The sequence below is a fragment of the Barbus barbus genome, assembly GCF_936440315.1.
Source record: "Barbus barbus genome assembly, chromosome: 9".
Taxonomy (NCBI): Eukaryota; Metazoa; Chordata; class Actinopteri; order Cypriniformes; family Cyprinidae; genus Barbus; species Barbus barbus.
In genome coordinates this window covers 11860514-11872671 of record NC_136737.1, presented here as the reverse complement: position 1 = coordinate 11872671, position 12158 = coordinate 11860514, and the positions used below count along the sequence as shown (strand labels likewise).

General features: G+C 38.3%; 1 protein-coding gene across 1 annotated transcript; it reads right to left on the bottom strand.

Annotated features, from left to right (window-relative positions):
- Positions 1-3639: 3639 nt before the first annotated feature.
- Positions 3640-11720, bottom strand: vtg2 (vitellogenin 2; the record flags this gene model as incomplete). Its single annotated transcript, XM_079424775.1, has 33 exons — positions 3640-3743; positions 3908-4069; positions 4162-4327; positions 4417-4511; positions 4616-4710; positions 4817-5000; positions 5107-5236; positions 5329-5467; positions 5546-5688; positions 5784-5990; positions 6089-6160; positions 6263-6307; positions 6432-6694; positions 6777-6981; positions 7063-7174; positions 7267-7452; positions 7527-7629; positions 7713-7899; positions 8039-8158; positions 8244-8345; positions 8441-8565; positions 8680-8777; positions 8859-9076; positions 9163-9381; positions 9462-9587; positions 9667-9832; positions 9917-10074; positions 10184-10334; positions 10410-10558; positions 10714-10875; positions 10950-11201; positions 11300-11472; positions 11681-11720. The coding sequence occupies 33 exons, from the start codon at positions 11718-11720 to the stop codon at positions 3640-3642; spliced, it is 4857 nt and encodes a 1618-aa protein (XP_079280901.1).
- Positions 11721-12158: the final 438 nt, after the last annotated feature.

Here is a 12158-nt window from a genome sequence, read left to right as displayed (position 1 = left end):
AGCGGCTTTGCAAAGATTTGTATCGTGAAAGGTGCTATACAAAAAAGACTTGAATGAATTAACCTCTTTAAAACTTTTAACTTCAGTTTATTTCATTTAAGAATTCTGAGCAACATTGATGCACTGTATGATTACCAATCTTTAGTTGTGTTGTCTCCTGTGTGTGTTTTGTTCAGTTACAGTGCCTTGCGAAAGTAATACCCCTTAATTTTTTCATGTTTTGTTATGTTGCTACTTTAAACTGCTTTAAATTCCTTTTTTCCCACATCAATCTACACTCCATACACCATAATGGCAAAGCAGGTGTTTAACATCTGGGCCATTCTATGAAAATGTCCATTGTTCTGTCCCTAGCCTTTACAGAAATATTAAACTTGAAAAAAAAAAAAAAAAAACGTTAGCAACATATTAAAAATGGTCGAGTGCATCAAGTAAATACTTTTTTACAGTTAAGAAAGAAAAAAATACAGTTAGTCCAGAATAGAGCTGCATGACTAATTTTGAAGTTATGCATAAGTAAAATGAGGTTAAAAAATCGTTGAAGAAATATTTAATGTTACAGTACTAAGTGGATTGTTGATCTTGATGTTATGTATGAATGTTTTATTGTATTGGTTTTTGTTGTTATGGATTGATGTAATTTAGTTTTTTTACTTGTTGGACCCCAGGAAGAATAGTCACTACCTTTGTAGTGGCTAATGGGGATCGAAATAAACAAAGCTGCTTCCTGTTTGTTTCCTTTATTTCACAAAAGTATTTTTTTTATTGTGAATGTACACAAATAAAATAAATATTTTGAATAGTTTTGAATAATGTCTTACTCTTATATGACCACAAATGAAGAAGTAGGCTAGTGTAAGTTGTTTCCACTTTTACAAGGGGGAAAAAAATAACAAGCATTCATGCCGGCGCGCAGTTAAGCATAGCTACTGACTCGACAACACAGCCTGTTCATTGTCATAATAAAATACAGTCAGCCAAAAATATTGAAGAAACATGAAAAAAAAAAAAATTCCCCTCACTCCACAACAAAACCTTTAAATTTAACGGTAGAAAGAACTCAGAACAAAACGAAAAATAATAAAAAATATAAGAAGCTAACAAGCCTAAATTAATTAATTTCAACTTTTCTACTTCACGTTCCAATATGTAAAACAAAATGTGCTTGGCATAATGTCAAGGTGGTATGGTGGTCACGCTGAAAGGCACAGACTGCAGGCTATTTAAACTGAACAGTGCACTGTAAAAAAACAAAAAAAACATGTAAACGTAGGCTAGCCTAACATCAAATTAAGATAATGTTTGTGAGATAACTCATCTTTTTCTTACCATGTATAAAATAATTTTAGATGCAATTGAATAATATGGATATGAATGTCTCATGGCATTTACATACCTGGGTGCACTTTTTAACGAGTCACGTAATACGTACCAATAACTACATATTACTACAGTTTCAGTTTCCTAAAGAAACAAACACTAGAGGCAGTAAAACTCCGACACCTTTTACTCCTTTTCACACAAAAAAAGTTTTGATTAATAAAGCGTATTTTTCACACAATTACTTTAAATATATCATGTTAAGACTTCAAAACAATATTAATATGCTGGGAGATTTGAAAACTGATGCTTTTGAATGTTAGCATCGCACATATCCAGCCTCGTATCTATGGGTTTTCATAGACGGCAAGCTTGTTCGGTAGTTTACGGAGTAAGGAGCCGTACTTAGGAGGCGAGGAGCTCCGGTTCGAATTCCATGTAATACGGTTCGAAAAAACAGTTCAAATCTGCAAAAAAGGAAGTTGAAATGGCACGGTTGCATCAACAAATACGTTTTTATACCAGTTTTGCATTTGTTAATACTATCGGGTAGGTTTAGGGTGGGTTGGGTTTGGTGTAGGGCATATTTTCAACACGATAGAGCATTAACTTTTAGGGACAGACCCCGAATATTTGAATTCTGAACCGTCGCAGTACGTACCTGTAGCAACATAATAAAAACACAGCAATACGTAACTATATCAACATAATAAAAACGTGCCTGGGTTCACGTATTTAACCTGTGTTTTAGTGCCACTCAGTGGACATTTCTATTTGAAACTGCGGCAAAATGTGCAGTAAGGTACGTACAACGGTGTCTCACAGAATGTGCACAGAGGTACGTATTGGATTTAATGCACTTTTGAACTACAGGGAAACGGTGCTTTAACGTGAGCAACACCATAAACACGGACGCTGCCTAGGCTAATTCTGTGACACTACATTTATTTGCGTTAAAGCCCATTTTCTCAACAAAAAATGTTTCATTTGAAGTATCGATAAGGAATTTATGCACTAAAGTTAAACGGAAAAATATTTAGTTGACACTTGAAAAATTGAATCAATAATTGCCATTTCCATAAGCTATATCGTAAATATTTTAAAGTGCAAAATATTTTTCCGCAAAAAAATCCTTGGATGGAATCCTGGTTATTGTTGTTTGTATTCTCATAGTTGCATTACAGGGCTGCCTACACAGAACCTGCATGGGCCTAAAGGATACAAAAGTTTCTCTGGGCCTGAATGGGTTGGCCCACACTGGGTCATCAAGGGAATAATGTGGACAGTCCGTTAGTGTGGCCTGCTCACAGAGAGCCTGCGGTGGGCCTGGGCAAGCCCGCACTGGGCCTGTTTAGGTTTGGTGTGGGTTGGCCCTAGCCCACTTTGCCCACAAATAGCCAGCACGGCCCCCACAAAGACATGTTTGCAGGGAAGATAGCTTCCAAACAGACAAACGAAGATACACTGAATTACAATCGCAAACCACTCAACAGCATGGCATACAGGAACCTTTCATGTGTCCTTCCTCAAACAGCATGTGCTGAAAAGATGAATGTGAACAAATTTAACATTACTACCTTGCCCTTCATATCAGCAATTACTATTCCATTTTTTTTTTTTTTCAAGGTCAAAGGTTCGTGTGGATCCCTATGCAAGATATACATTAAAAATGACATTGCATTGGGTTTATTTTACTACACTAACTGCCGAACAGGTTTGTTTTTATTTGAAACAGTGTTTTGCCTTTCTTGCTTTAACATGTTTTAACTATTTCAAGTCCTCAGAGGCCATTTTTACATGCACTTCGAGACTCAAGATGGTGGTAATACCTAATTTATGCTTGAACTAAAAGAGAGAAAGTAGCACTGATAAGAAAGAAATTGATTACATGGATGAGTGTTCTGTATGAACAGCTGTTTCAGGTGATACTAAGACAGGTCTATACTTCCAAAAACTATTTAGACTAGTATTCACTCGTTAAGCTTGTGTAGGTAAATGCCTTAATATTCAGTATCTGAGGGTCTTATCTAGTGTCAGGTTAGGTAGTATTTCACAGTATGTGTTCCTTGTATTATTTTTAGTGCTTTTAAAATATTATAAGAATCTGTCATAGAAAAACTCATTCTTGTATGTCCCCTCAATATCTATAGTGGTTACAACAGACGTAGACAACAGTAGGAAATATAGTGCACCAGTTGTTAAAAAAGTAGTCATTAGACACATTTTCAGAATGCATGTTCAGATTTATTGAAAATGAGGCATTATTATACAGCAGCTTAAAAAAAATTGGATTAGGTACTACTGAGCCAAGAAGTGGGTTTAAGCACACTGTTCACTGCAGCGACATGCCACATGAGCATCTGTAGTCTCTCTCAAGTCTACACTCTTCTCATAGATTCCATCAAGCATGTTGAGGTTAGAGACTGTAACACAGAATAAAAAATGCATATGATGTTTAGAAACCAAAATGTTATATTTTCCCACTCAGCCTATGTTTATCATTTTGCTAGTTAAGATGTAAAATATGCATTGTAAAGCAACATCAGGTGACAATCACTGAACTAGAGTCATGTCAGCCTTCACTTACGTGTGGACAGGCAGTGGTATCCAATAGTGACAGGGGTGGTTCTGATTGGTGCACAACCTGACAGACAGCGTAGCACAGGCTCAACAGAGTAGCACTTAGATTCCTGACCATTCAATATTACCTGCTTCTCTAACTTCACAGATTCAAGTTTCATGCGGCATTCTGATAGAGGAAACATATATATATATATATATTTTAAATGTCTTTAAGCATATTAATTTTTTTTGTAATACATAGTGTCAGACAAATCTTACGGCTGGCATCACGGCAGCTATCAGCAGGAAGCACCCATGAGTGGGCAAAGCTGACTGAACTTTTGGTCAGGTATCCACTAGGTGTGGTGTACTCATGTCTGATCTCTCCATCAGCCTTTCCACAGAGTCCACAAGTCTGTCCTTTCATCCAGTCCGCAACTTGGATCTATAAATGAAAAATTACATACACTCTATATTATGGGTTTTTGTTGCAGAAAAACAGTAGCTGATAAATGCATATTAACTTGCAGTCACCTTCCAATGACCATTGACAAAGTAGACTTCCTGAAGCCCATGACCAGAAGCATAAAGTGACAAACCATCAGCCTTCTCCTGGATCTGGATGGAGCCTAAACAAGAAGGGCAATTTCATTTACATTAGCTGAACGTGTTATGTGAAGTAATTCAAAGAGGATCTTATGTGAAGTAATTCCACATGGACTTTAGAACCTACCCGAGGGATGCTGGTAGGGAAGGCTGCTGATGGGCACTTCCATTTCATTAATTTTAACTTTTGCATGGGTGCCCAAAGCATACAGGTCAACATTGCTGTTAAAGACAGTTGATTGACTCAGTGCAGTGGTAATGAAATGATAACCACAGTAAGCAAACCTGCATATTACATGGATACCAGTTCAAAAGACAGGGAACTTACATGTCAGCAAGTTTAATGTTCAGGTGGTTTTCTTCAGACTCCTCATCCTTCTTCAAGAGAACAACAAATTTTAGCTCAGGTGTGCAGTCCTGAGCCAAGACTTGGTAGCAAGAAATGGGCACTTCGTTCTTGTACCTCCAGTTGTTGAACGTAGTGATTGTGTCCTGCATCATGCTGCATTGTGCTAAAAAAAGAAATCAAAATCTTTGGTTATGTGTGGTTTCAGAATATTTATTAATGTGTCGTGTCAATGTGTCAATATATTAGTGTGTCATGTTATATATTTGTACCTGTGGTGCAATCATAGATATAGTTCTGGACTCTGAACAGAATGTCTTGATCTATATGAATAGAAAGAGTTCCATCTGGATTGATGGGTACAGTGACAGGGAGAGGAATAGCCATCCTTGACAATGTCATCTAGAACAGCAGAAAATTGTTACAGTATTTACAGTACTTTTTCTTATTTTATCTCTGAGTGAGTCATAACTTAAATATTACAGGCCACTCACCTCTGGAACCCTTAGTATGACATTGAGGGACCTTTTACTGGGCAGGGCCACAGTCAGTTCAATCTCTTTCTTACTGTTTGTGGCTCTTTCAAACCTGATCCCTGCCTGTAATGCTGCCATAGGAATATTCTTAGACAGCCTGTTTAAAAAGTGAAAAATATTTAAAATATAACATTTATGCAGTTACCACAAAATAGTTCTTGATCATTGTGCTTACTTTTTGGCATAGGTGGTGATTAAAATTGGAAGCCTCTCCCATTCCCACTCTAGACGGACAGCAGGGACTTCTCCAAGGAGTCCAGCTTCAGCTTTATTAATGACTGCATATTGTTGACACTCTGTACCCCAAGAAACCTTGGTCTAAACAAAAATATATGTACAGTTTGGACCATCAGATCATCAAGGACAAAATTAGACTTTTTTAGGAATATCAGCCACATGAGCTCTGATCTTACAGTGACTTTGTGCTTGCTCAGCAGGACACCATCAGCACACAACTTCCAGTTGTCGTTCTCAGCAATGGAAGAAACAATGAGCTGCACCCTTGCAGTTGGCTTGTCAAAGAAAGCTGCAAGCTGGTAACCCAACAACTTGCGATCCATTCTAACAGCATGGGCAATGATAGCAAAAACAGGTGGAACATCATTCCCAAGATATTTACCCTGAAAGAATGATCAAGTATTTAAACTTCCATTCAAGAAGTTTTAAATTACTTGGTAGATTTTGTTATGGACAAAACAAATCACAGAAATTGATTCACCTGTTTCCGGATACGCTCAGATGCAGCGCTTCCACTGCTAACTGCCTTTGAGGATCCTTGGTGTGCCATGTACTGCAAAGTTTTTGCATAATATTAACCGAACTAGAAGGAACTCAGTCTCTCCAAATAAAGATACACAAAAGTAATGAGTAAAAAGTATTATTTAGTAATTGCCTGATCTTTGTGGAATTTCTTGAAAGGGTCCACGGGATTGGCAGTCTAAAATCCCATAAGAAAAGAATGTGAATTTGTTTTAAGAATGTGAATTAATTTTTATCATCAATGTTTTTGAGACATTGATGATAAAAAATTTTAGCTGCCAAGCAAGATCCCTTGTCCTCACCTCAGTCACACGAGAGCTAGAGAAGCTTGAACTGCTACCGCTGCTGCTGCTACTGCTGGTGCTGCTGTTTCTGTCGCTGTTGCTTTCAGAAGAGATGGGCATGTTTTTATCTTCAGTCTCCAGGATTTCCCTCAATTTCAACAAGAAGGCCTTTCCATCTGAAGTCTCCTCATCAATGAGGTTGATTTGCTTAAGGAGCCTCTCAGCAGCTCTAGGACCAACTTGGACTTCAAGTTCCAGTCTTTCAACTGTAGGACCTTCAGCTAAAGCCAAAACGACCAAAAAAAATATCATTATCTGGAAATACATCATACAAATTCAAGTAATTTTGTTTCTAAAAAATACCTCTTGCCACTGTAGCACGTGCTGAGTGTTGTCCAATTATGTAGAACAAAGGATCATTTCTGATAAAAGCAGCATTGCGAGAGTGCACCTCAATGCATCCTTTGATTTCAATGTATGGGACAGCAAGACAGAGAGTCTTGTCAAATGGAGCAGGAGCTCTCATAGGATCCTCAGGTGGCATCTCAGAATCAAGGATCTCAGAAGACTGAACAAAAAATGAATAAGCATGGTAACATCAAAAGAAGTCTTTGCGTACTTCCACATGCAGTGTACATGTGTGGCTTACCAATCCAGCAAGATGTGTCTGGCGGTTTTGCAGGGGCAACTCTGGTACCAATGGAACAATCCTCTCAGCAGTAGGATCTTCAATATTTCTGGCCACAGCAAGAGTCTCAAAGCTGTCAAAACAAGAAAATATTGGAAAAAATATATTTTTTAGAGATATGCAATACTTATTGCTGCTATGCTGGCATGACTAAGATTTTGTTACCTCACAGCCGCAATATGTTCAGGAACCTCAACAGGCAGAACCTCCACCTTGTAGTTGCCCTTGAGAATGTCTGCTCTTACAGACACTTTTCCAGGAGCAATTGTATGGATCTTTCCTCTCGCCATAACAGCAGCTTGGATCAAGGCAGTGTTCACTCCCATCACAGCAAATTTCTGCACAGCAATACTGAAATAAGAATAAGGTTATGTTTTTGAAAACTATGTTTGCATACAGTATTTAATGAATTTGTAAAAATGTACCTTGGTCTAGCTTCAGCTTGGAGTTGAACATCAGTCTCCTTCAGCTGCTCAAGAGTCATAGTCTCAATCTCCTCAGGGAGAGGAGGTGTAATGGTGGCCTGAACTAGAAGGATGAACAGAACAATATAAAACTAAGAAGTGACTCCCTCATTTCCAAGGAAAAATTCTAAGTGAAAAAAATCTCACCATTGATGGATGCAGCACCAACAGCAGCAGAGTACATACTGAGTTCCATGGGAAAACCAACTGCTGTTGGCAAGATACGACGCACTTCAGCTACAAGCAGGGGTTTGGCACGCTGGAAGGCAATTCCTTCCTGCAAAGCTTTAAGAGCCCCCTTCAGCAGTTCACGTGATTTGGGTCCAGTGGCAAGCTGGGAATAGTGTTAATGAAAAGATACAACATAAATCTAAAAATAATTTTAGAATATAATATCTGAAGGAATATGTCAGGATGAGATTGACCTTAGAGTTATGTTCCTAAAAGAGGATACACGAACTTGAACACAGTACCGATATTGCTTGTTCAATGATGGTCTTGTCAATTCTGGCAAAAGCCATCTCCTGTCCAAACAGTTTGACATAGGCTGAAGCCAGTGGCTGACTGGTTGGCAGAGCCTTCCAATTTATGAGCTGAAGGAGCATACAGAAATCATGGGTTTATTTTTAATATCATGTCTTCAATTTATTAGCAAACAATAAAATACAAATAACTTACTGTTCTCAGGGTGCGCTTAATCTTTGTGATACGGTCAACACTTTCATCTGCAGCAGAAGATTTCAGAAGAGCCTCCTGGATTCCTTCAGTTCTCACTCCAATCTGTTTCAAAGATTGTAAAACAATAAATTAGATTTCAATAATAAAATTGATAAAATTGGTGAAAATAAAGAACGTAATGATTTTTGGCAGTCCACCTCAAGAACATCAGCAGCAACTCCAGCCAGATAAGCACGTGTTTTAGCCACAACAGCTCTGGGCAGGATGGTTGCAGCATCATTGATCATGTAGGCACTACCAGCAGCTCCAACCATAAGAGGAGCTGCACAGGAACAAAGGTAAGAATACAATTAATGGGCAGGTATTTTATGAAAAGCCCAAAGCATGCTCTCTTATGAAGAGATACATTACACATTTTTTGGTTTTCAAGACTTACTGTGATAGATGTCAAACTTAAAGGCTCTGCTGAAACGGAAACTAAGCCTGTCCAGCTTGGGATTTAAAAGCTTGATAGCAACATGAGCTGCACCAGCACTAAAATGGATAAACAGCATAATTTCAGCTTCTGATCATGTTTGAAGAGATGAGATAAAACATACAAATGATTATGCTTACACAGATGCCATATCGGGAGCAGTGATTCTGGTCAAGGACTTGATGTGGGAATAGGTAAAGCTCGCAACCTGCATGTTAGTTTCAGTCTTTAAAGAACCAGCAAGACTTGACATGAGAGCCACTGAGGGCTTGGTTTCAAACAACACAATACAAGCAACCATGCGCACTTCTGGGTGGAGAGATCTATCAAATACAAGCTGCAGGGCCACTGGCTGAACCTGTGGCAAGAAACAAGGTCAGATTATTATTGGAAGAAAATGTGCATAATCATATATTAATCATTCCTTTGATGTTGGCCATTTACCAGTTTGGGCTCTTTCTTGGCAATGTTCCTCAGGGACAAGATGGCATCAACCTGGACTCTAAGGGGCAGAGATGTAGCTGCAGTTCTCAGTCCAGGTATGAACTTCATGATGGGTTTAAGACTAGCAGGGTGACCAGCATTGCCCAGAACTTTAAGAACCAAAGTGATTTCAGGAATGTTATTCTTTGCAATGGCCTCTGCAGCAATCTCATGGATGGGCTGATGAATGTGATACACATATAATTAGATAACAATAAATGACAAACCCCTATCAGATATTGAAGGCTTTAATTGTTTACCCTGAGGAGGTCAGAAGAGCAAGTGGGAACTGCAACACAGTGCTTGGCAATCATGGAACCATATCCAAGCATTACAACTTCACGCAGAGCTGGGATTGTGGAGATTTTCTTGTGCATAGCCAAACTCTGTTCAAAAGGATATGAGAATGATTCCTTTGGTTTAGCAACATAAACAGCACTTTTGAGTATAATTATATATACTTACAGCTGTCAACTGGATGGTGTCCAAATCAGCCGTAATCATTTGCAAAGCAACCACAAGAGCCTGAATGAACTCGGGAAGGGTAAGTTCATCAGCTAGGAACTTCTCCTTGATGAATTTTACAGTGACTGCTGTGCCAACAGCAGGAAGAGCATCTAGAATCCACCGCCTAACAGATTCATTGTTTTATGCTCAACATTTTTAAGGATTCTCTTTAACTAAAAATTAGCTAACGTTTTCTTCAAAATTTTACCTGTAAACTGGTTTATTCTTGAACTGAGCCCAGATAGACTCAATATTCTCCAGGGTGGCAGCACGCAGGAGCTGAACAAGCTGAACAAACTTAAGTGGTGCGTCATCATGGACCATGGCCACATTGTTCACAACCAAGTGCTTCAGGACCTCCACAATCTAGAAAAAGGCAATGGTCAGGCATCAAGTCTTGACAGTTCAATGTGGACGGATTTTCTTACAGTCAAAAGCTTTGATGCATTACAGGTAAATTAATCTACACCTTTACCTGCGCTGGTGCATTGCTGATCTTTATGAGTTGGATGGGGGTCTGAAGAATCTCAGTTGCAAACTCATATTGCAGGGATCCACGGGCCATGTAATCAGCTTTGTTTGGAACAACAGGTGTCTTTTCAATCTCAACAAAAGCCAAGGTTTGTCTATAACACACACACAATTGTCTCTGTACACTAACCTTTGTTGAAAAATAAAAAATAAATTCTGATCAATCATACTTTGCTTCCATCATTGCTGCACCATGGATCTCACTGAAGGGTGAAAACTGATGCACTTCCTGAACTGTTGCCTCAGTGATCAGCGCACCAGTGGAAGACGGTTTCATGATGTAGTTGTAAGTTGCAGTTTCAATCAGACTCTGGACCCTCTGTTGAGAGACAGGTAAGTATCCATTTTTTGACTCTAGATAATGATTTATTTATAATCTTTTACAAGTGCAAGATAAGTCTTCAACATTTTTGGTCCATGTTCTCAGAAGAGAAATTCTTTAAATCTTTAAGTCATTGCTGTCTTTTTCTTTACCTTTGTGCATTCATCAAACCTCTCAGTGTATGCCAAGCCAACATCCTTCATGATTCTCTCCTGACAGTGGCTCAGATCCTTAGTCTTGGTGACTGTAATATGGTTGGTCTTTGGCTCCTTATTGATGACATAGTGGGTACTGCACACTCCCTGAACTCCAGCCTTTGTTGACAAGTCAAAAAATAAGATTGCAGAATTTAAATTAGTTTAAAAATGTACTAGGATTACCTTCTCACCTCCTGCAGTTCATAGATGTTCTGGGTCTTCTTGAGGTTGAGCTGAAGGATGTTGAGGATACCTCTGTACAAGTTCATGACTGTAGGGGAGACTCCTGCAGGGGCATATACCTTTCCAACCACACCATTAGCATACTCAAACTTGATGGGAATCTGAAACTGAGCAGCCAGTGATGACGTGAGCTTAGTGGCAGGAACAAATGGATCCTTGGGCCAAATACCAGCATACTGGTGGATTATAGGGTCCTTGAGCTGTAATGGGACATTTTCCATTTAAATGATTGTGTCATTGCTTGTAACAGTATAGCGGCTAGCAGGGACTTTTGTGTATGTGTTTTAACAATCATTACCTTCATCAAGAAGGTGTTCGCAGTGACAGCACTGAGGTGAACCTTGCTGTTAACTTTTATACCTGCTCTGGCCAGACCTTCTTGAGGAAGACCGCCCAAGAGAAGAGCCTCATAGTTGTACACATATGTTTTATCAGGGGTAAACTCTGGAACTGAAACATAATTTCTGTTGACTATATTTTATTCTGTTTTAAGACATTTATTGTTTTGTAGATGTATAATTAATTTGTAGCTTAAAAGAAAACCAAATCAATACTTACCAAGGTTAATCTGTTGACTCGCTACAAGAAACAAACAAGTTAATGAGACAAAACCCTGAAAATAAAGTATTTACATGTAATAAAAATGTTTAAACATTAAGTTCTAAAAAATCAGACTTACCCACAAAGGCTAGAGTCAAGGCAAGCACAACAGCTCTCATGGCTGGTAGTTTGTGAGGAATGCAAGAAAATGACAGACCTTTATAGGTTTTGTTTTTGCTGAAATAATGATTAACAAATCTATGATTGCATCTTAGAACTGAGACTACGCTTTATTTGGTTAGTTGACAAATAGATATCAATTAGAGGTTAGGTTACCCTGGTCTCTCATCATGGCATCCTTAGGCTAAAGTCCATAGTGAAACATAGTATTCTTTTTCTAATAAATGTATTTTTTATTTTTTATTATTATTATTATTTACTGAATAACTGGCAGTCTCTACTTGTGAATAAAATACAATAGCCCCTAGATATATTTTCCAGGTCATTTTAAATGACCGTTTATTTATATACTGTATGCTCACACTCATTGAGCCTATCAAATTTTGAACCCTGTTCAAAAAAGTTTTCAGTACATTAAAATTATGTTTAGTAGTTCA